Source organism: Antennarius striatus, chromosome 2 (genome assembly GCF_040054535.1).
Source record: "Antennarius striatus isolate MH-2024 chromosome 2, ASM4005453v1, whole genome shotgun sequence".
NCBI lineage: Eukaryota > Metazoa > Chordata > Actinopteri > Lophiiformes > Antennariidae > Antennarius > Antennarius striatus.
Genome location: NC_090777.1, coordinates 1628287 through 1652432, shown reverse-complemented (window position 1 = coordinate 1652432; position 24146 = coordinate 1628287). Strand labels below are relative to the sequence as shown.

The 24146-nt window shown below is 51.5% G+C and overlaps 1 protein-coding gene across 3 annotated transcripts in view; it reads left to right on the top strand.

The window, feature by feature from the left end:
- The first annotated feature begins 799 nt into the window (after positions 1 to 799).
- The window catches only part of LOC137605081 (FERM domain-containing protein 4B-like), a 32753-nt gene continuing 9406 nt past the window's right edge, over positions 800 to 24146 (top strand). For 2 of the 3 annotated variants that reach the window (XM_068329502.1, XM_068329484.1), the window contains exons 1-19: positions 800 to 996; positions 6990 to 7055; positions 9141 to 9235; positions 9314 to 9406; positions 9597 to 9681; positions 9881 to 9937; positions 10014 to 10036; positions 13672 to 13755; positions 14462 to 14527; positions 14736 to 14793; positions 14887 to 14973; positions 18485 to 18561; positions 18674 to 18812; positions 18888 to 19026; positions 22768 to 22901; positions 22997 to 23113; positions 23507 to 23735; positions 23804 to 23857; positions 23941 to 24073. In XM_068329502.1, the coding sequence (XP_068185603.1) occupies positions 6990 to 7055; positions 9141 to 9235; positions 9314 to 9406; positions 9597 to 9681; positions 9881 to 9937; positions 10014 to 10036; positions 13672 to 13755; positions 14462 to 14527; positions 14736 to 14793; positions 14887 to 14973; positions 18485 to 18561; positions 18674 to 18812; positions 18888 to 19026; positions 22768 to 22901; positions 22997 to 23113; positions 23507 to 23735; positions 23804 to 23857; positions 23941 to 24073 (1736 nt within the window). In that variant the 5' untranslated portion in view covers positions 800 to 996. The remainder of the gene's footprint in view (positions 997 to 6989; positions 7056 to 9140; positions 9236 to 9313; positions 9407 to 9596; positions 9682 to 9880; positions 9938 to 10013; positions 10037 to 13671; positions 13756 to 14461; positions 14528 to 14735; positions 14794 to 14886; positions 14974 to 18484; positions 18562 to 18673; positions 18813 to 18887; positions 19027 to 22767; positions 22902 to 22996; positions 23114 to 23506; positions 23736 to 23803; positions 23858 to 23940; positions 24074 to 24146) is intronic. The other variant, XM_068329494.1, reaches the window with a different exon arrangement.

Sequence of the window (24146 nt, the reverse complement as noted above, 5' to 3'; positions counted from 1 at the left end):
TGGATAGGATCAGGAATGAGTACATCAGAGGGACAGCACATGTTAGAGGTTCTGGAGATAAAGTCAGAGAGGCCAGACTGAGATGGTTTGGACATGTCCAGAGGAGAGATAGTGAATATATTGGTAGAAGGATGCTGAGTTCTGAACTGCCAGGCAGGAGGCCTAGAGGAAGACCAAAGAGGAGGTTTATGGATGTAGTGAAAGAGGACATGAAGGTAGTTGATGTGAGAGAAGAGGATGAGAAGACAGGGTTAGATGGAGGACACTGATTGGCTGTGGAGACCCTGAAGGGAGAAGCTGAAAGGAAGATAATAATAATACAGTAACAATACATACAGTACAGTAATACATAGAGTGATATATAGAGTACAGTAGTAGATACAGTAATACAGAGTAATAGAGTACAGTAATAGAGTATAATAAAGCATAGAGTAATACATAGAGTAATAGAGTACACCCTCTGCAGCTGGATCCTGTTTATTGCAGTCAGTCTGTTTATCTTAGGAAAAACAGCTCTATGTACACACACACACACACACACACACACACACACACACACACACACACACACACACACACACACACACACACACACACACACACACACACACACACACACACACACAGATCTTTAATTTTCTTTCTTTGCAGCTGATGAGAACCCTGCTGTGATTGGTTCAGCTGACTAGAGACACATCACGTGTTCGGATCGCTCTGCTGTGATTGGTTCACGCTCCTCTCCGGTAGAACCGGACGCAGCGCGTCATGACGGGGGGGCTGAGCGTGAGGGCGGCAGCTGCTGGTGAGCCTCCGGCCGGGGGGAGGAGCTGTGGAGCAGCGGGGGGGCCCCGCTCCTGACAGCCGCTGGGTGAGGCTGCTGAGCGGCTCCTGCGCCGCAGCGGACCGGAGGATGAACGCGGAGCGCCGCCCGGCGGAACCGACACCGGACTCGGCCCGCGTCTGACCGGCAGCTCGGCGGCATCGAAGGACGCGAAGGTAAGCGGCACCGCTGTGGACCGGATGGAGCCGGTCCCCCGGACCCCCGGTCCCCCGGTCCCCCGGGCCACCGGCTCCGGTGACCGGAGACAAAGCGAAGCCGCGTCAACCGGAAAACGTGTGAATGAAAAGGACAACAGCACCGGGAGCGTTTGGGTTCACCGCAGCGGGTTTAACGCAGTTTGTCCACGGAAACGAGGAGGGAGGGGCCTTTATCTGACACGCGTCTCGTCAGGTGTAACCCCCCCCCCGGACAGAACGGGTTCATTGTTCTCCCGGCCTGATGGGATGGAGACCGGAGGCTCTTCGGAACCCCCCCAACCACGAGATGTGTCTCCGGAGGGGGGGTTAGTTAGGGTCTAGTGGATGGTTGGGGGGGGGGGCGTTTTTTAATTTTGTAATATAGAAATAATGTAGAAGTGTTTCTATTGGTGACCGGAGTGTGTGTGTGTGTGTGTGTGTGTGTGTGTGTGTGTGTGTGTGTGTGTGTGTGTGTGTGTGTGTGTGTGTGTGTGACACATGTATGCGTGTCAGATAATGCCCCCCAATACAGGCATGTATGTGTTAGACACAACAAACACACACTGGGGGCCTGAAGGCAAGTGAGGAGGGGGGGCAGATTGACTGGCAGCGACTTTTGGGTGCCCCCCCAAATGAGCAGCTTGTGGGGGGGCAGTGCCTTGCTCAAAGGTGCCTGGGCAGTGGCCGGGAGGTGAGCTGACTCCTCCCACTGTCAGCTCACACTCCAGGGATGGCTGGAGGGGGGGGGGGGTCAAACCGACAACCTCTGGTTAGAGGACCACCGCTCTACCGCTGAGACACTGGCCCCCCAAAGCCTCTGGAGGAGTCAAAGCCTCTGTGGAGGAGTCAAAGCCTCTGGAGGAGTCAAAGCCTCTGTGGAGGAGTCAAAGCCACCTGGAGGAGTCAAAGCCTCTGTGGAGGAGTCAAAGCCACCTGGAGGAGTCAAAGCCTCTGTGGAGGAGTCAAAGCCACCTGGAGGAGTCAAAGCCTCTGTGGAGGAGTCAAAGCCACCTGGAGGAATAAAAGCCTCTGTGGAGGAGTCAAAGCCCCCTGGAGGAGTCAAAGCCTCCCTGAAGGAGTCAAAGCCTCCCCAGAGGAGTCAAAGCCTCCCTGACTCAGAAGTTTGGTGCAGCAGACCAGCGATGGGCTGCTGAGTCAGCGTCTAGAACATCAGGTGATCTTTGACTCATGGAGTCACAGAGCTGTTCCACCAGGAGGAGACTCCAGATCACGTTGGTTCTGTTCACACTGGTGACTCAGAGCTCCGTCCCAGAGCTGTGCAGAAGAACCCCCCCAGCTGTGTAGCTGTGTCTCCACGTCTGGACTCGGTCTGTTAATGTTCTTCAATATCTGAGCTGGCTTGTTTGTTCATGACCGGTTCTCATTAGCGACGATGCTAACGCAGCGATGATGCTAACGTAGCCTCGGTGGCTACAAGTCACAGCCTGAGACGAGGCTAATCCTGGTGGCGTCCTGCATCCTCTGACAGGATGACCTGCTGGAGGTCCAGAGCAGCGTCTGGTCTGTGACCTCATTGGTCCTCAGGGTCATCTGCGGAGCCTCTCTGGTCTTCAGTGGTGCACCATCAGCTCTGGTCTTCAGTGGTGCACCATCAGCTCTGGTCTTCAGTGGTGCACCATCAGCTCTGGTCTTCAGTGGTGCACCATCAGCTCTGGTCTTCAGTGGTGCACCATCAGCTCTGGTCTTCAGTGGTGCACCATCGGCTCTGGTCTTCAGTGGTGCACCATCAGCTCTGGTCTTCAGTGGTGCACCATCAGCTCTGGTCTTCAGTGGTGCACCATCGGCTCTCTGGTCTTCAGTGGTGCACCATCGGCTCTGGTCTTCAGTGGTGCACCATCAGCTCTGGTCTTCAGTGGTGCACCGTCAGCTCTGGTCTTCAGTGGTGCACCATCAGCTCTGGTCTTCAGTGGTGCACCATCGGCTCTCTGGTCTCTCACACTTGAACCAACATGCTGTGGTTGGCTCTCGGGTCAGCACTACTCTCTAGACGTGTTCTCGCACACGGGAACACGCTGTGGGAGCGTCCACAGACGTGTAGTTCTGTGTGAGACCAGCTTCATCAATAATGTACAGAAAGGGAACCTGATCAGAGGCGCTGCAGCCTGGACATTTAATCAGAAACTCCAGTTGGGGGTGTGGGGGGGGCAGACCTTCCTCTTATAACATCTCTTTGTTCTGTGGATAAAGAATCAAGACTAGAAGATGAATAATAAACCTTTAACACGGGAAGTTTGGAACAACTCCCTGGAGAGTCTCACCAGTCATCACTGTTCCTGTGAGGGTTAAGGGTTAGGGTTCAGGTTGGGTTTAGAGGTTAGGGTTAGGTTAGGGTTGGGTTAAGGTAAAGGTTAGGGTTAGGTCAGGGATAGAGGTTAAGGTTGGGTTTAGAAGTTAGGGTTTAGGGTTACAGTTAGGGGTAGGGGTTAGGGTAAGGTTAGGGTTAGGTGAGGGTTAGAGGTTAGGGTCAGGGTTAGGGGTTAGGTTAGGGTTAGGTAAGGGGTTAGGGTTCAAGGGTTAGGGTTAAGTTGGGGTTAGTTTAAGGTTAGGTTAGAGGTTAGGTTGGGGTTAGGTTAAGGGTTAGGGGTGAGGGTTCCTGTGAGGGTTAGGTTAGAACCCTCAACACGACGCTCTGTCAACAGGAGTTACCCTAACCCTAACCCAACCTAACTCTAACCCCCTTACCTAACCCTAACCCCTAACCCCCTCTGTGGGAGATTTAAAAGGTTTGCTCAGTGATCGGCTGGAGAATCAGAAAAATGGCTTTTTTTTGAATGAACTGCAGTCCCGAGCCGGTTCAGCATCCTGAGCCGCTCACGGAGCATCAGGTGACCTGAGTCATGAAGCGCATCATAAGGGTGTCATGAAGCGCATCATAAGGGTGTCATGAAGCGCATCATAAGGGTGTCATGAAGCACGTCATGAAGCGGCTTAGGGTTAGGCTTGTCTTACCTGTCAGCTTCCTGTTGCTGTCATGTGACTGATCGTGTCCATTCCTGAACATCTCTCCATTTCATCTGTTCTGCCTGGGGGGGGGGGTCCCTACAGTTGAATGTGGCTCTCATCCTTATTGATCACGTGGTTGTTTACTGATCACGTGTTCTGGAAACCCCCCAGTGGCGCTTGCCTCAGAATCATGGCTGGTCTGCCCTCATGCAGCCCCTGCGCCATCTAGTGGCCGGTCGCTGTGCTGCCGGCATGAACTCATCTGTTCCCATCAGAGGATGAAGTGGTGTGATGTCACCAGGATGAGGTCATATCGAAAACCACGCCCACCTCAGTGACTGTCAGGAGCAGCAGCTCCAATCAGACGTCATGAAAAGAAGTCTGTGGTTGCTTAGTGACAGACATGTGGCTGCCCCCCCATTCAGTGTGGTTTGTCTCGTCCTATCAAGTGTGTTAGGACGAGACATGTGGTGCCGGTGCTTGGGGTCGGGGGGGTTCTCTCGTACTGTGACGTCACCCAAACCGAAGGGGCGTCAGGAACATCTCGGTGACTTTGCACCACAACCTCCTTTCAGTGACCCCTAACGCGACCCCCGCTGTTGGTGTCGGGACGCAGCAACCTCGAGCAGCGGTCAGGGATGGGTTAGAGTCACGACACACCGCTGTGACACACCAGTGTGTGTCTAGAGTCACGACACACCGCTGTGACACACCAGTGTGTGTCTAGAGTCACGACACACCGCTGTGGCACACGAATGTGTGTGTGGAGTCACGACACACCGCTGTGACACACGAGTGTGTGTGTGGAGTCACGACACGCCGCTGTGACACACCAGTGTGTGTCTGGAGTCACGACACACCGCTGTGACACACGAGTGTGTCTGGAGTCACGACACACCGCTGTGACACACGAGTGTGTCTGGAGTCACGACACACCGCTGTGACACACCAGTGTGTGTGTGGAGTCACGACACGCCGCTGTGACACACCAGTGTGTGTCTGGAGTCACGACACACCCCTGTGATACACCAGTGTGTCTGGAGTCACGACACACCGCTGTGACACACGAGTGTGTCTGGAGTCACGACACACCGCTGTGACACACGAGTATGTGTGTGGAGTCATGACACACCGCTGTGACACACCAGTGTGTGTGTGGAGTCACGACACACCGCTGTGACACACCGGTGGGCGTGTGGAGTCACGACACACCGCTGTGACACACGAGTGTGTCTGGAGTCATGACACATTGCTGTGACACACCAGTGTGCGTGTGGAGTCACGACACACTGCTGTGACACACCGGTGGGCGTGTGGAGTCACGACACACCGCTGTGACACACCGGTGGGCGTGTGGAGTCACGACACACCGCTGTGACACACGAGTATGTGTGTGGAGTCATGACACACTGCTGTGACACACCAGTGTGTGTGTGGATTCACGACACACCGCTGTGACACACCGGTGGGCGTGTGGAGTCACGACACACCGCTGTGACACACCGGTGTGCGTGTGGAGTCACGACACACCGCTGTGACACACCGGTGGGCGTGTGGAGTCACGACAAACCGCTGTGACACACCGGTGGGCGTGTGGAGTCCCGACACACCGCTGTGACACACCGGTGGGCGTGTGGAGTCACGACACACCGCTGTGACACACGAGTGTGTCTGGAGTCACGACACACCGCTGTGACACACGAGTATGTGTGTGGATTCACGACACACCGCTGTGACACACCGGTGGGCGTGTGGAGTCACGACACACCGCTGTGACACACCGGTGTGCGTGTGGAGTCACGACACACCGCTGTGACACACCGGTGGGCGTGTGGAGTCACGACAAACCGCTGTGACACACCGGTGGGCGTGTGGAGTCCCGACACACCGCTGTGACACACCGGTGGGCGTGTGGAGTCACGACACACCGCTGTGACACACGAGTGTGTCTGGAGTCATGACACACCGCTGTGACACACCAGTGGGCGTGTGGAGTCACGACACACCGCTGTGACACACCAGTGGGCGTGTGGAGTCACGACACACCGCTGTGACACACCAGTGTGTGTGTGGAGTCACGACACACCGCTGTGACACACCAGTGTGTGTGTGGAGTCACGACACACCGCTGTGACACACGAGTGTGTGTGGAGTCACGACACACCGCTGTGACACACCAGTGTGTGTCTGGAGTCACGACACACCGCTGTGACACACGAGTGTGTCTGGAGTCACGACACACCGCTGTGACACACGAGTATGTGTGTGGAGTCACGACACACCGCTGTGACACACGAGTATGTGTGTGGAGTCATGACACACCGCTGTGACACACCAGTGTGTGTGTGGAGTCACGACACACCGCTGTGACACACCGGTGGGGGTGTGGAGTCACGACACACCGCTGTGACACACCGGTGTGCGTGTGGAGTCACGACACACCGCTGTGACACACCGGTGGGCGTGTGGAGTCACGACAAACCGCTGTGACACACCGGTGGGCGTGTGGAGTCACGACACACCGCTGTGACACACCGGTGGGCGTGTGGAGTCACGACACACCGCTGTGACACACGAGTGTGTCTGGAGTCATGACACACCGCTGTGACACACCAGTGGGCGTGTGGAGTCACGACACACCGCTGTGACACACCAGTGGGCGTGTGGAGTCACGACACACCGCTGTGACACACCAGTGTGTGTGTGGAGTCACGACACACCGCTGTGACACACCAGTGTGTGTGTGGAGTCACGACACACCGCTGTGACACACGAGTGTGTGTGGAGTCACGACACACCGCTGTGACACACCAGTGTGATTGGAGTCACGACACACCGCTGTGACACATGAGTGTGTGTGGAGTCACGACACACCGCTGTGACACACGAGTGTGTGTGTGGAGTCACGACACACCACTGTGACACACCAGTGTGTGTGTGGAGTCACGACACACCGCTGTGACACACCAGTGGGTATCGCCCTGACCTGAATACTCTTGTCCCTGCAGATGACTGACGGAAGATTGTTCCAGGTGCAGCTGCTGGACGACAGGAAGCTGGAGCTGCTGGTTCAGGTAGAAACGCGTCAGACTGGAGAAGAATAGAGTAGAGTAGAGTAGAGTAGAGTAGAATAGAATAGAATAGAGTAGAATAGAGTAGGAGGGGGAAGCAGTGCAGCATCAACACTGTATTGGTGGGGATGGGGCACTGCTGACCTCAACTCAGGACGTTGTGACTCGGTGAGGAGAATACTTCGAGCACCTCCTCAATCCCGCAGACACGCCTTCCCATGAGGAAGCAGAGTCTGGGTTCTCTGAGGCGGGCTCTCCTATCTCTGGGGTTGAGGTCACCGAGGTAGTTAAAAAGCTCCTCGGTGGCGGGGCCCCGGGGGTTGATGAGATCCGGATGCCCGGAGTTCCTAAAGGCTGTCCTGGGGCTGTCCTGGTTGACACGCCTCTACAACATTGCATGGACATCAGGGACAGTGCCTCTGGATTGGCAGACTGGGGTGGTGGTCCCCCTTTTTAAGAAGGGGGACCGGAGGGTGTGTTCCAACTACAGGGGGATCACACTCCTCAGCCTCCCCGGCAAGGTCTATTCAGGGGTTCTGGAGAGGAGGGTCCGTCGGGAAGTCGAATCTCGGATTCAGGAGGAGCAGTGTGGTTTTCGTCCTGGCCGTGGAACAGTGGACCAGCTCTACACCCTCCACAGGGTCCTTGAGGGGGCATGGGAGTTCGCCCAACCAGTCTACATGTGTTTTGTGGACTTGAAGAAGGCGTTCGACTGTGTTCCTCAGGGGGTTCTGTGGGGGGTGCTTCGGGAGTATGGGGTACCGGACCCCTTGATAAGGACTGTTCGGTCCCTGTACGACCGATGTCAGAGTTTGGTCCGCGTTGCCGGCAGTAAGTCGGATTCGTTTCCAGTGAGGGTTGGACTCTGACAAGGCTGCCCTTTGTCACCGATTCTGTTCATAACTTTTATGGACAGAATTTCTAGGCGCAGCCAAGGCGTTGAGGGTGTCCGGTTTGGTGGCCTCAGTATCGCGTCTCTGCTTTTTGCAGACGACGTGGTGCTGTTGGCTTCATCAAGCCGTGATCTCCAACTCTCACTGGAGCGGTTCGCAGCCGAGTGTGAAGTGGTTGGGATGAGAATCAGCACCTCCAAATCTGAGACCATGGTCCTCAGTCAGAAAAGGGTGGAGTGCCCTCTCCAGGTTGGGGATGAGATCCTGCCCCAAGTGGAGGAGTTCAAGTATCTCGGGGTCTCGTTCACGAGTGAGGGTACAATGGAACGGGAGATCGACAGGCGGATCGGTGCAGCGTCTGCAGTGATGCGGACTCTGTATCGGTCCGTCGTGGTGAAGAAGGAGCTGAGCCGAAAGGCAAAGCTCTCGATTTACCGGTCGATCTACGTTCCTGCCCTCACCTATGGTCACGAGCTGTGGGTCGTGACCGAAAGAACAAGATCCCGGATACAAGCGGCCGAAATTAGTTTCCTCCTCAGGGTGTCCGGGCTCCCCCTTAGAGATAGGGTGAGGAGTTCGGTCATCCGGGAGGGACTCAGAGTCGAGCTGCTGCTCCTCCACATCGAGAGGAGCCAGATGAGGTGGCTCGGGCATCTGGTTAGGATGCCTCCTGGATGCCTCCCTGGTGAGGTGTTCCGGGCACGTCCTACTGGGAGGAGGCCCCGGGGACGACCCAGGACACGCTGGAGAGACTATGTCTCCCAGCTGGCCTTGGAACGCCTTGGGATTCTCCCGGAGGAGCTGGACGAAGTGGCTAGGGAGAGGGAAGTCTGGGCTTCCTACTTAAGCTGCTGCCCCCGCGACCCGACCCTGGATAAGAGGAGGAAGATGGATGGATGGATAGAGTAGAATAGAGTAGAATAGAATTGAGTACATTAGAATAGAGTAGAATAGAGTATAGTAGACTAGAATAGAGAAGAATAGAATAGAATTGACTTCATCTTAATAGAGTAGCTTTCTATGTACAAAAGTATGTATGTGTGTGTGTGTGTGTGTGTGTGTGTGTGTGTGTGTGTGTGTGTGTGTGTGTGTGTGTGTGTGTGTGTGTGTGTGTGTGTGTGATTAAGGAAACAGAATGAATGTACTCCTTCAGCTAATATTTGGATCTGAGTTAACCCTTCGTCGTCCTCCACAGCCTAAGCTGCTGTCGTATGAACTCCTGGACTTGGTTTCGTCCCACTTCAACCTGAAGGAGAAGGAATTCTTCGGACTGGCCTATCTTGATGAAACGTTAGTAAATGTTTCAGCTCGTGTCTCTCAGAGGTTTATTCTGTGCGCTCTGGTTTTTCACGCCCGTCTGTCCTGCAGCGGCCAGCGGAAGTGGCTCCAGATGGACCGCAGAGCTCTGGAACATGACTTCTGTAAAAAGTCCGGCCCTGTTGCCCTCAACTTCCTGGTCAGGTGAGATCAAGTTTTGTTTTTCAAATCAGCAGGTCTCCAGCAGGGGGCGTTACTTTAATAACTGTTAAAGTGTCTGTAGTCACTTCTGACCAGTGTGTCTTTGTCTCCACTGGTTACTAAAGAAAAGAAATGACATGCAGAAATAGAGACGTCAGTCCGAGCTTTTCGTGGTGTTTTCTACCGGTCACAGGTTCTACGTGGAGAACATCACGCAACTGAAGGACGTCGTCACGGTGGAGCTGTTCTTCCTGAATGCTAAGTCTGCTGTCTACAACGTAAGCACTTGTTCTGTTGTTCTGTGGGTTGAGGCGATGGCGGGTTTGTTCCTACTCAGTGACACACGTCTCCGAACCTTCACTGCAGGGCAGTCTCCTTCATTTTACATGGGGAGGTCACTGGAGAACATCACGTCACAGATTCTCTGTGTGGACCTGGGAATTCTTCCTCGGTGACTTTTTCCCTTTTGTTTCCCAGGAAATGATAGAGGTGGAAAGCGAGAACGTCTTCAGGTTAGCCGCCAGCGCTCTGCAGGTGAGTGCTGCTCGTCCCATTAAAGTCTGAAACCCTTTACAGCCTGTGTGTGATGAAGTGTGTTCTTCATCACCAGGAGGCCAACGGGGACTACACCAGGTAAGACCACCGCAGCAGCAGGGGAGGAGAGGTAAAAGCAGCACTGAGGAGTCAATACTGAGTCAACCCTGAGTCAATACTGAGGCAAACATTTTAGGCTCCATTCTGTTAGTGTTATTATTGTGCCTTGAATTTACCAAGTACATGATGGGGACAATGTACTGAAGACAACAACCCCAATGGTCTCACTCTAACCAGAGAGACACTGACTCTATCTGGTCTATCTATAACCATAGAGACACTGACTCTATCTGGTCTATCTATAACCATAAAGACACTGACTCTATCTGGTCTATCTATAACCATAAAGACACTGACTCTATCTGGTCTATCTATAACCATAAAGACACTGACTCTATCTGGTCTATCTATAACCATAGAGACACTGACTCTATCTGGTCTATCTATAACCACAGAGACACTGACTCTATCTGGTCTATCTATAACCATAGAGACACTGACTCTGTCTGGTCTATCTATAACCATAAAGACACTGACTCTATCTGGTCTATCTATAACCATAAAGACACTGACTCTATCTGGTCTATCTATAACCATAAAGACACTGACCCTATCTGGTCTATTTATAACCATAAAGACACTGACTCTATCTGGTCTAACTATAACCATAAAGACACTGACTCTATCTGGTCTAACTATAACCATAAAGACACTGACTCTATCTGGTCTATCTGTAACCATAGAGACACTGACTCTATCTGGTCTATCTATAACCATAGAGACACTGACTCTATCTGGTCTATCTATAACCATAGAGACACTGACTCTATCTGGTCTATCTATAACCATAAAGACACTGACTCTATCTGGTCTATCTATAACCATAAAGACACTGACTCTATCTGGTCTATTTATAACCATAAAGACACTGACTCTATCTGGTCTATTTATAACCATAAAGACACTGACTCTATCTGGTCTAACTATAACCATAAAGACACTGACTCTATCTGGTCTAACTATAACCATAAAGACACTGACTCTATCTGGTCTATCTGTAACCATAAAGACACTGACTCTATCTGGTCTATCTATAACCATAAAGACACTGACTCTATCTGGTCTATCTATAACAATAAAGACACTGACTCTATCTGGTCTATCTGTAACCATAAAGACACTGACTCTATCTGGTCTAACTATAACCATAAAGACACTGACTCTATCTGGTCTAACTATAACCATAAAGACACTGACTCTATCTGGTCTATCTATAACCATAAAGACACTGACTCTATCTGGTCTATCTATAACCATAAAGACACTGACTCTATCTGGTCTATCTATAACCATAAAGACACTGACTCTATCTGGTCTATCTATAACCATAAAGACACTGACTCTATCTGGTCTATCTATAACCATAGAGACACTGACTCTATCTGGTCTATCTATAACCATAGAGACACTGACTCTATCTGGTCTATCTATAACCATAGAGACACTGACTCTATCTGGTCTATCTATAACCATAGAGACACTGACTCTATCTGGTCTATCTATAACCATAAAGACACTGACTCTATCTGGTCTATTTATAACCATAAAGACACTGACTCTATCTGGTCTAACTATAACCATAAAGACACTGACTCTATCTGGTCTAACTATAACCATAAAGACACTGACTCTATCTGGTCTATCTGTAACCATAAAGATACTGTCTCTATCTGGTCTATCTATAACCATAAAGACACTGACTCTATCTGGTCTATCTGTAACCATAGAGACACTGACTCTATCTGGTCTATCTGTAACCATAGAGATACTGTCTCTATCTGGACTGTCTGTCTCTCTCTCTGTCTCTCTCTCTCTGACCCTGTCCTGATCTTCATTTTATTTCTTTTCCACCCAACCGGTCGAGGTGGATGGCCTCCAAAAGAGTCTGGGTCCTGTCCAGAGTTTCTTCCTCAACAAAGGAGTTTTTCCCACCACTGTCTCTGATGTTCTGGAGGGTTCAGTCGGGTTTCTCTGTCTGTTAAAGCGCTTTGAAGTGTCTGTTGATGTGATTAAGTGCTATATAAATAAAACTTGATTATTACTATTGACAATAAATTGGCAAAAAACTGAATAATTCGGTTTCATATACTCCTTTTATTTTTATGAAATCATTTATTCCATTAAACCTGTTTGCTCCCCCTTTTCCAAACGCCTGGTGTGACTCATGTGATTCATCTGCAGCTAAAGAGATCCAGAATCAATCAATCAATCAATCAATCAATCAATCAATCAACTCTTATTTATATAGCGCTTCATGACATCTGCAGACATTTCAAAGCGCTTTACAGACAGAAAGCCAACAAAGCCCTCCAGAGCAGCATAAGCGACAGTGGGAGGGAAAAACTGCCTCATTGAGGAAGAAACTCCGGGCAGGTCCCAGACTCTGGAGGGGGGGTCATCCACCTTGACCTTTTGGGTGGGAAAGAGAAATACATTGGGGACAGAGACAGAGAGAGAGAGAGTGGCAGATAGGCCAGTTTGAGTTTAATGTCCACAGTGATCCGTTTCTGAATTGGGGGGGTTTCCAGGCCTTTGGGTATCCTGTCTTCCATCCCCGTTCTCCACCCGTGGAACAGAGACCAGAGACAGCAGCAGCATCGTGCAGACAGAGTGATTTAACAGTAATAATAAATTCTAGGAGCATAAAGATGAAGACAGAAGTGACAGAAGCTCCAGAGTCTCTCCCTTCAACGGGGGGACGGAGAAAAACACCCCCAGCAGCCTAGGCCTACAGCAGCATATCTAGTGGGGGTGTTATTTCTAATTGTAGACTCTATCAAAGAGGAGGGTTTTTAGTCTACTCTTACATAAACTAAGGGAGTCCCCCCCCCCCCCCCAGACCGAGGCTGGGAGGTCGTTCCAGAGTAGAGGGGCAGATAGCTGAAGCTTCTGCCCCCTGTTCTACTCTTAAAAACCCGACGGGTCACCAGAAATCCTGCCTCCTCTGATGGAAGGGCCCTGGGGGGGGTGGGGGGGGTGATAGACCTGAATCAGATCTCCATGTCAGACGGAGCCTTACAGTGGAGAGCTTCATGTGATCATGAGGAGTTTGAATTGTATTCTATGATGAATCTGGAGCCGATGAAGTGACGCTAGGACAGGAGAGATGTGTTCTCTCCTCCAGCTGCATTCTGAACTAACTGTAGAGTCCTACTAGAGGAGCTACAACAGCCCATAATAAGGAATAGCAGTAATCCAATCTAGAAGTAACAAAGACATGAATGGTTTTCTCTGCGTCTTTAAAGGATAAGAAATTTCTAACTTTAACAATATTTCTCCAGTGAAAGAAGTCTGTCTGGGATACAGACTGATGAGAACCAGAGGACAGATGTTGATCAGAAATCACTCCCAGGTTCCTGACTTCACTGGTGGAGAATAGATCAATGCTGTCTAAGAGAATTACAATGTCTCTAATAAACACATTAATACATAAAGAAATACACAAATAAATACATAAGGAAATACATTAATAAATAAATTCTTTAATTAAAAAAATACATAAAGGAATGGATGGATGACTGATAGATGGATGGTTGATGGTGGATGGATGATGGAAGGATGGAGGTTTTGCCCTGTCATTCCAGAACTGCTGTCTCAGCGTCTTTCTGTTTCAGTGATGAAAACACCAGATCTGACCTAAAGAAACTCCCGACTCTGCCCACCAAGGTCCTGAAGGAGCACCCATCGCTAGCATACTGGTACGCTACGCTAACACGTTGATGTTTGGGTCAACATTAGCGTCTCATCACTAGCATACTGGTACGCTACGCTAACATGTTGTTGTTTGGTCAACATTAGCGTTGGCCGGTTCAGGCCAACAGACTCCATATTTACACACATAATGACTGACCTTTAGGTTTCCTCCCGTTTCTATATGTTAATGAGGTCAGTGTCAGTACCAATGTTAGCGTGTTGGGATGTGTGTTAGCGTGTTTTGTTTGATGCTTTCCCTAAGTCCCCACACGCTCCACTTCCTGATACCTGTAGCTGAAGACATCAGGTATGACGCTCACAACAACAGTATCCGTGTTGAACCTCAGCGTGTGACGACATGTCATGCTAGCTGACAGACTTCTAGACAACACGGATGTATTCAGCTAGCTGTGTTTTAGCTAAGCTAGCTGGTGAAACAGGACGATGTATTCCATGGATTTAGCCTGTGGTGAAAAAAGACGATATAAAACAAGGAGTGGAGATAAGAAAATGTTTTGGACGTTCATCTCATGTTGTTTTGGAACAGACAGACTTCCTGTAGTGTGTGTCCTACTGAAGACTTCCTGTAGTGTGTGTCCTACTGAAGACTTCCTGTAGTGTGTGTCCTACTGAAGACTTCCTGTAGTGTGTGTCCTACTGAAGACTTCCTTTACTGTGTGTCCTACTGAAGACCTTTGTTCTTGTTCACAGTGAGGATCGAGTGATCGGGTTCTACAAGCAGCTGAGAGGAGTCTCCAGAGGACAGGCCATCATGCAGTGAGTGTTGGACACGCCCAGGTTCACACAACTAGTTCACACCACTGGTTAACACCACCGGTTAACACACCACCACTCATGACAAACCACACACACACACACACACACACACACACACACACACACACACACACACACACACACACACACACACACACACACACACACACACAGCTGGTACATTTAATGAACATGGTGTGTGTTGCAGGTACTTGACGTTGGTGGAGTCGTTGCCTACCTATGGGGTACATTACTATGAAGTTAAGGTGGGTCTCACTTCTGTTGGTTAAACCTGAGAATTGCCCCTGAGTGTTGCCCCTGAGCTCAGTGGACGCTCCAGCTGTGTTCTTGCCCCACAGGACAAACAAGGGATCCCCTGGTGGCTCGGGATCAGCTATAAGGGCATCGGCCAGTACGACCTGCAGGACAAGCTGAAGCCTCGCAAGGTAAACGCCTCCTAGCATGGCTGCTGCTAGCAGGGCTGCTGCTAGCATGGAAGCTACTAGCCTGGCTGCTGCTAGCAGGTCTGCGGCTAGCATGGCTGCTGCTAGCAGGGCTGCAGCTAGCATGGCTGCTGCTAGCATGGCAGCGACTGTCATGGCTGCTGCTAGCAAGGCTGCAGCTAGCAGGGCTATGGCTAGCATGGCTGCTGCTAGCATGGCAGCTGCTAGCATGGCAACTACAAGCATGGCTGCTGCTAGCAGGGCTGCAGCTAGCAGGGCTTCTGTTAGCAAGGTTGCAGCTAGCATGGCAGCTACTAGCGCTCACAGGGTGTGTGTGTGTGTGTGTGTGTGTGTGTGTGTGTGTGTGTGAGGACTGCTGCCGTGGCACGCAACCGGTGAATCACCAGCCCCATTTCACGCTCCAGCTCCACCACCCAACGGCAGCAAACCAGACCAGACATGAATACCTGAGCTGAAGAGTGTCCGTCTGTACTGAAGAGCGTCCGTCTGTACTGAAGATCGTCCGTCTGTACTGAAGAGCGTCCGTCTGTACTGAAGAGCGTCCGTCTGTACTGAAGAGCGTCCGTCTGTACTGAAGAGCGTCCGTCTGTACTGAAGAGCGTCTGTACGTACTGAAGATCGTCCGTCTGTACTGAAGAGCGTCCGTCTGTACTGAAGAGCGTCCGTCTGTACTGAAGAGCGTCCATCTGTGCTGAAGAGCGTCTGTACATACTGAATATCGTCTGTACTGAAGAGCGTCCGTCTGTACTGAAGAGCGTCTGTATGTACTGAAGAGCGTCCGTCTGTACTGAAGAGCGTCTGTACTGAAGAGCGTCCGTCTGTACTGAAGAGCGTCTGCACATACTGAAGATCGTCTGTACTGAAGAGCGTCCGTCTGTACTGAAGAGCATCTGTACTGAAGAGCGTCCGTCTGTACTGAAGAGCGTCTGTACTGAAGAGCATCCGTCTGTACTGAAGAGCGTCCGTCTGTACTGAAGAGCGTCCGTCTGTACTGAAGAGCGTCTGTACGTACTGAAGATCGTCCGTCTGTACTGAAGAGCGTCCGTCTGTACTGAAGAGCGTCTGTACGTACTGAAGATCGTCCGTCTGTACTGGAGAACGTCTGTCTGTACTGAAGAGCGTCCGTCTGTACTGAAGAGCGTCCGTCTGTACTGAAGAGCGTCTGTACGTACTGAAGATCGTCCGTCTGTACTTAAGAGCGTCCGTCTGTACTGAAGAGCGTCCGTCTGTACTGGAGAGCGTCTGTCTGTACTGAAGAGCGTCCGTCTGTACTGAAGAGCGTCTGTATGTACTGAAGATCGTCCGTCTGTACCGAAGAGCGTCCGTCTGTACTGAAGAGCGTCTGTACGTACTGAAGAGCGTCCGTCTGTACTGAAGAGCGTCCGTCTGTACTGAAGATCGTCCGTCTGTACTGAAGAGCGTCCGTCTGTACTGAAGAGCGTCCGTCTGTACTGAAGAGCGTCCGTCTGGACTGAAGAGCGTCCGTCTGTACTGAAGAGCGTCTGTACGTACTGAAGATTGTCCGTCTGTAGTGAAGAGCGTCTGTCTGTACTGAAGAGTGTCTGTACGTACTGAAGATCGTCCGTCTGTACTGAAGAGCGTCTGTACGTACTGAAGATCGTCCGTCTGTACTGAAGAGCGTCTGTACGTACTGAAGAGCGTCCGTCTGTACTGAAGAGTGTCTGTACGTACTGAAGATCGTCCGTCTGTACTGAAGAGCGTCCGTCTGTACTGAAGAGCGTCCGTCTGTACTGAAGAGCGTCTGTATGTACTGAAGAGCGTCTGTACTGAAGAGCGTCCGTCTGTACTGAAGAGCGTCTGCACATACTGAAGATCGTCTGTACTGACGAGCGTCCGTCTGTACTGAAGAGCATCTGTACTGAAGAGCGTCCGTCTGTACTGAAGAGTATCCGTATGTACTGGAGATCGTCCGTCTGTACTGAAGAGCGTCCGTCTGTACTGAAGAGCGTCCGTCTGTACTGAAGAGCGTCCGTCTGTACTGAAGAGCGTCCGTCTGTACTGAAGAGCGTCCGTCTGTACTGAGGAGCGTCCGTCTGTACTGAAGAGCGTCTGCACATACTGAAGATCGTCTGTACTGAAGAGCGTCCGTCTGTACTGAAGAGCATCTGTACTGAAGAGCATCCGTCTGTACTGAAGAGTGTCCGTATGTACTGGAGATCGTCCGTCTGTACTGAAGAGCGTCCGTCTGTACTGAAGAGCGTCCGTCTGTACCGAAGAGCGTCCGTCTGTACTGAGGAGCGTCCGTCTGTACTGAAGAGCGTCCATCTGTACTGAAGAGCGTCCGTCTGTACTGAAGAGCGTCCATCTGTACTGAGGAGCGTCTCTGTCTGTACTGCTGTCTGCTATGACCATCGGCGTGTGTTGTCTTGACAGTAATTCCCACATTCCTGTGTGAGCCTTCATGGTAGTAGCTGAAGTGCGTCTCCTCTAGAGGGTCTCCTCTAGAGGGTCTCCTCTAGAGCCTCTCTTCTAGAGCGTCTCCTTCGGGAGACGCAACGTTGTGAGTGAACTTCTTGTCTAGCTGAGTTCCGTGGAGCGTCGGTCGACAGAGTAACGTTCAAAACGACTGCCGTTCCTTTACCGGGACATTCTCCCTGTTCAATCCTGGCAACCGCTTGATGTGTCGCAATCCTTCTGCTGCAGATCATGATTGTGCAAGTGAGGAGTGAACGGTGATGTCAAAGTGAAGGGGGCTGGACAGGTGGGGGTGGAGGGTATCCTGTTAGAATACCTGAGGAGACACGTTAGGAGCTGACAGGAGAACAAACCCAGAATGTGGTTGTGTTGACAGCAGAGCTCAGGGAGGAGGTTATGACGAGGAACGAGGTGAACGTCTCTCAGCCCGGTAAGACCAGACTCCTGACCGCTCAGACTCCTGACCGCTCAGACTCCTGACCGCTCAGACTCCTGACCGCTCAGACTCCTGACCGCTCAGACTCCTGACCACTGCACGGAGACCGAGGTTGGTTCTAACAACATTCACCAATTGGTGCGTCGTTCTCGGTTGTCAGTCCACCTTTAAACTGAGTTTTTCTGGCCTTCCTGTGATGTTTGTCTCTGTGTGCGTCTTAAAGTTTCCACGTCAGACGTGGTTCTGTGGGAGCTCATGTCCAGACGCTCCGTGACTCACTGACCAGACTAGTTGTTCCTACCTGAGCACCTGAAACCCTGATGAGACGTGATGCAGCGGTGACTCGCCGTCCCATTATCCTTTGTGTCATTCTTCATGCTGGGTTGTTGCAGTCTTGGCGTGTCAGACGACTCGGACTATTGACGGTTCAGGTCTTAGCTGTGCTTAAAGCAGGCGGGCACACAGCTGCTCTAGATGTGGCGTCGTGGATCTCTGGGATTGAATGTTCCACGGACAGACATGTTCTCCTGATCTAGAATGTCTTGTACTGTAAAAGCGTTCCCTTGATCTGGATTGTTTTATAAGCACGTTCTCCTGATCTAGAATGTCTTCTTGTCCCAGCTGTACCAGTGGAAACAACTGGAGAACTTGTATTTTCGGGAGAAGAAATTTGCGGTAGAGGTGAATGATCCACACAGGTGAGCTTCACACGTGATTCTCACACGTTTCGTTGGAGATCAGTCAGTTGTTCCAATAGCTCAGGTCAGTCAACATGCTGTGTGTAATGGGGTGCGCTTCTTTTTGCAACAGGAGAGCGGTAACCAAACGCACCTTTGGCCAGACGGGCCTACTCATCCACACCTGGTACGCCAGCCATTCGCTGATTAAAACCATTTGGGTCATGGCCATCAGTCAGCACCAGTTCTACCTGGACAGGAAACAAAGCAAAGTGAGTGTGTGTTCACCTTCATCGCTCTGGATTGGCCTTTAATCCAGCCGCTAATCCCCTCCTCCATTCTTTTAGGCTAAATTAGGAACAAGAAGTTCAGAGGAAATGGCCACGGACCTGACGGAACACGGAGGAGCAAAGATGAACAGACTGGGAGACGCTGGTCTGAAGAAGAACTTCATCACAGCCAGTAATGGGAGCCTGGTGTCGACTGGTTCGTACAACCATTGGATGGATTAATGATGGACGGATGATGGATGTGTGGATGATGGATGACGGATGGATGGATGACAGGTGGTATTCTACTGACGGGTGGTATCCTACTGACTGGTGGTATCCTACTGGCGGGTGGTATCCTACATAGGGGGGCATCCTACTGAAGGGTGGTATCCTAATGAAGGGTGGTATCCTACTGAAGGTGGTATCCTACTGAAGGGTGGTATCCTACTGACGGTTGGCATCCTACTGAAGGGTGGTGTCCTACTGAAGGGTGGTATCCTACTGAAGGGTGGTATCCTACTGACGGTTGGCATCCTACTGAAGGGTGGTATCCTACTGAAGGGTGGTATCCTACTGACGGCTGGTATCCTACTGACGGGTGGTATCCTACTAACGGGTGGCATCCTACTGAAGGGTGGCATCCTACTGAAGGGTGGTATCCTACTGAAGGGTGGTATCCTACTGGCGGGTGGTATCCTACATAGGGGGGCATCCTACTGAAGGGTGGTATCCTAATGAAGGGTAGTATCCTACTGACGGGTGGTATCCTACTGATGGGTGGTATCCTACTAACGGGTGGCATCCTGCTGAACCGGGTGGTATCCTACTGAAGGGTGGTATCCTACTGAAGGGTGGTATCCTAATGAAGGGTGGTATCCTACTGAAGGGTGGTATCCTAATGAAGGGTGGTATCCTACTGAAGGGTGGTATCCTACTGAAGGGTGGTATCCTACTGACGGAATGGTGGTATCCTACTGAAGGGTGGTATACTACTGACGGGTGGTATCCTACTGAAGGGTGGTATCCTACTGACGGGTGGTATCCTACTGAAGGGTGGTATCCTTCTGAAGGGTGGTATCCTACTGACGGAATGGTGGTATCCTACTGACGGAATGGTGGTATCCTACTGACGGGTGGTATCCTACTAACGGGTGGTATTCTACTGAAGGGTGGTATCCTAATGAAGGGTGGTATCCTACTGACGGGTGGTATCCTACTGACGGGTGGTATCCTTCTGAAGGGTGGTATCCTACTGACGGAATGGTGGTATCCTACTGACGGAATGGTGGTATCCTACTGACGGGTGGTATCCTACTAACGGGTGGTATTCTACTGAAGGGTGGTATCCTAATGAAGGGTGGTATCCTACTGACGGGTGGTATCCTACTGACGGGTGGTATTCTACTGACGGGTGGTATCCTACTAACGGGTGGTATCCTACTGAAGGGTGGTATCCTACTGAAGGGTGGTATCCTAATGAAGGGTGGTATCCTACTGAAGGGTGGTATCCTAATGAAGGGTGGTATCCTAATGAAGGGTGGTATCCTACTGACGGGTGGTATCCTACTGACGGGTGGTATCCTACTGGCGGATGGTATCCTACTGACGGAATGGTGGTATCCTACTGAAGGGTGGTATCCTACTAACGGGTGGTATTCTACTGAAGGGTGGTATCCTAATGAAGGGTGGTGTGCTACTGACGGGTGGTATCCTACTGACGGGTGGTATCCTACTGGCGGGTGGTATCCTACTGACGGAATGGTGGTATCCTACTGACGGGTGGTATCTCACTAACGGGTGGTATTCTACTGAAGGGTGGTATCCTACTGACGGGTGGTATCCTACTGAAGGGTGGTATCCTAATGAAGGGTGGCATCCTACTGACGGGTGGTATCCTACTGACGGGTGGTATCCTACTGACGGGTGGTATCCTACTGACGGGTGGTATCCTACTGACGGGTGGTATCCTAATGAAGGGTGGTATCCTACTGACGGGTGGTATCCTACTGACGGGTGGTATCCTACTGACGGGTGGTATCCTACTGACGGGTGGTATCCTACTAACGGGTGGTATTCTACTGAAGGGTGGTATTCTACTGAAGGGTGGTATCCTACTGAAGGGTGGTATCCTACTGAAGGGTGGTATCCTTCTGAAGGGTGGTATCCTACTGACGGAATGGTGGTATCCTACTAACGGGTGGTATCCTACTGACGGGTGGTATCCTACTAACGGGTGGTATCCTACTGAAGGGTGGTATCCTAATGAAGGGTGGTGTCCTACTGAAGGGTGGTATCCTACTGAAGGGTGGTATCCTTCTGAAGGGTGGTATCCTACTGACGGAATGGTGGTATCCTACTGACGGGTGGTATCCTACTGACGGGTGGTATCCTACTAACGGGTGGTATCCTACTGAAGGGTGGTATCCTAATGAAGGGTGGTGTCCTACTGACGGGTGGTATCCTACTGACGGGTGGTATCCTACTGACGGAATGGTGGTATCCTACTGACGGGTCGTATCCTACTAACGGGTGGTATCCTACTGGTGGGTGGTATCCTAATGAAGGGTGGTATCCTAATGAAGGGTGGTATCCTACTGACGGGTGGTATCCTACTGGCGGGTGGTATCCTACTGGCGGGTGGTATCCTACTGGCGGGTGGTATCCTACTAACGGGTGGTATCCTACTGGTGGGTGGTATCCTAATGAAGGGTGGTATCCTACTGAAGGGTGGTATCCTAGTGAAGGGTGGTATCCTACTGACGGGTGGTATCCTACTGACGGGTGGTATCCTAATGAAGGGTGGTGTCCTACTGACGGGTGGTATCCTACTGACGGGTGGTATCCTACTGGCGGGTGGTATCCTACTGACGGAATGGTGGTATCCTACTGACGGGTGGTATCCCACTAACGGGTGGTATTCTACTGAAGGGTGGTATCCTACTGACGGGTGGTATCCTACTGAAGGGTGGCATCCTAATGAAGGGTGGCATCCTACTGACGGGTGGTATGCTACTGACGGGTGGTATCCTACTGACGGGTGGTATCCTACTGACGGGTGGTATCCTACTGAAGGGTGGTATCCTAATGAAGGGTGGTATCCTACTGACGGGTGGTATCCTATTGACGGGTGGTATCCTACTGACGGGTGGTATCCTACTAACGGGTGGTATTCTACTGAAGGGTGGTATTCTACTGAAGGGTGGTATCCTACTGAAGGGTGGTATCCTACTGAAGGGTGGTATCCTTCTGAAGGGTGGTATCCTACTGACGGAATGGTGGTATCCTACTGACGGGTGGTATCCTACTGACGGGTGGTATCCTACTAACGGGTGGTATCCTACTGAAGGGTGGTATCCTAATGAAGGGTGGTGTCCTACTGACGGGTGGTATCCTACTGACGGGTGGTATCCTACTGACGGAATGGTGGTATCCTACTGACGGGTGGTATCCTACTAACGGGTGGTATCCTACTGGTGGGTGGTATCCTAATGAAGGGTGGTATCCTAATGAAGGGTGGTATCCTACTGACGGGTGGTATCCTACTGGCGGGTGGTATCCTACTGGCGGGTGGTATCCTACTAACGGGTGGTATCCTACTGGTGGGTGGTATCCTAATGAAGGGTGGTATCCTACTGAAGGGTGGTATCCTAGTGAAGGGTGGTATCCTACTGAAGGGTGGTATCCTAGTGAAGGGTGGTATCCTACTGACGGGTGGTATCCTACTGACGGGTGGTATCCTACTGGCGGGTGGTATCCTACTGACGGGTGGTATCCTACTGACGGGTGGTATCCTACTGGCGGGTGGTATCCTAATGAAGGGTGGTATCCTAATGAAGGGTGGTATCCTACTGACGGGTGGTATCCTACTGACGGGTGGTATCCTACTGGCGGGTCAGCATCGCAGACGGTGACATTTGATCATTGGGTGCCGGCAGTGAGAACGTTCCTCCTCCAGGTTCTGCAGACTCTGAAATGAGTGAAGAGCAGAAGAAGGAGAAGCTGTCAGAGCTGAGGAAGAAGGAGCAGGAGATCCAGGATATTCTGCTGAAGAAAACCAAAGAGCTGAGGAGGATCTGCCTGAGGGAGGCGGTGAGAAGCCGGTTTATGGATCTGCTGCATCATTAAAGCGTCTTCTGAAGGTGGGGGCGCTGGTGATTGATGGCGTCCATGTTTTCCACGTTCAGGAGCTCACTGGTAAGCTGCCCAAGGAGTACCCCCTCTCGTCAGGTGAAAGACCCCCCCCGGTGAGACGACGAGTGGGCACTTCTTTCAGATTGGACGAGCTTTTCCCCTACAACGAGGTGCGTGTTCAAACGTCCACAGAGCTGTCAGCGTCATGTTGAAGGATGCGTTTGGAACTTCTCAAAGCGATGCTTGACGCCCCCAGAGGAACCCCCAGAGGAACCGCTAACGGGCCACGCTGGCCCTTTAGCGGTTCCTCTGGGGGCCCCACTGGAGGCTCCTCCATCACGAGGATCAGACACTCACCTTAAGATGGTCCAACACGTTCTTCTGATGCTGAAGAAATGACCACACTAAACTCACGGCTGTAGTTCCCTTTGAAATTTAACATCAATTGTCTTCAGTCTTCATCAGATTCATCTTGAATTTTCACACGTGTTAGTGAGTTAATAGTGAACGTGCTCTTATTGGTGTGCTTGTTGCTTTCTGGGATGTGCTGCTGCGTGTTGCAGGATCCCTTCCTCAGGAACCTGGAGAGCAGATTTGCCCTGCAGCAGAAAATCGTGGAGGCGGCGAAGAAGCTGGCGAATGAGCCCGAACTTTGCAAAACAGTGAAGAAAAAGAGGAGGAGGAACTGTGTGGACGCCATGCACCGCCTCCAGCAGATGGAGGACGAGATGAACCGCTACCGCGTGCAGAAGGGGAAGAGGCCCACCCAGCGGGCCTCGGTCCTCATAGCAGGTAGGGCGCAGGTTGCCGGTGCTTGTGGGTAATCACGGCGCCGTGTTGACGGTGAACTCTCTCTCCAGATGAGCTGGTGCGTTCAGACTGCAGCTCGCTGGCCAGCCTCCCATTGGACGACGGTGAGCATCCCAGTCACACTTCCCGTTAGTAGGGGCTTCCTGTGGGCCTCATGGCGCTGACGTTGGGCTGACTTTGTGTCCAGGTGACTCTGACAGTATCAGCGTGAGGCCACGATCCCGGTCGGTGCAAGGTTCCCCCCCCCTGAGTCCGATGCGGCCGCTGGGAGCGGACTACGTCCTGGAGAAACAAGGACCAGGGGACAAGAGCCGAAGCAGGTGGGAAACGAAACCAGACACTGTTTTACCACCAGGACAATCGCGTGACGTGTTTCACGTGGTTTTCGGGGGC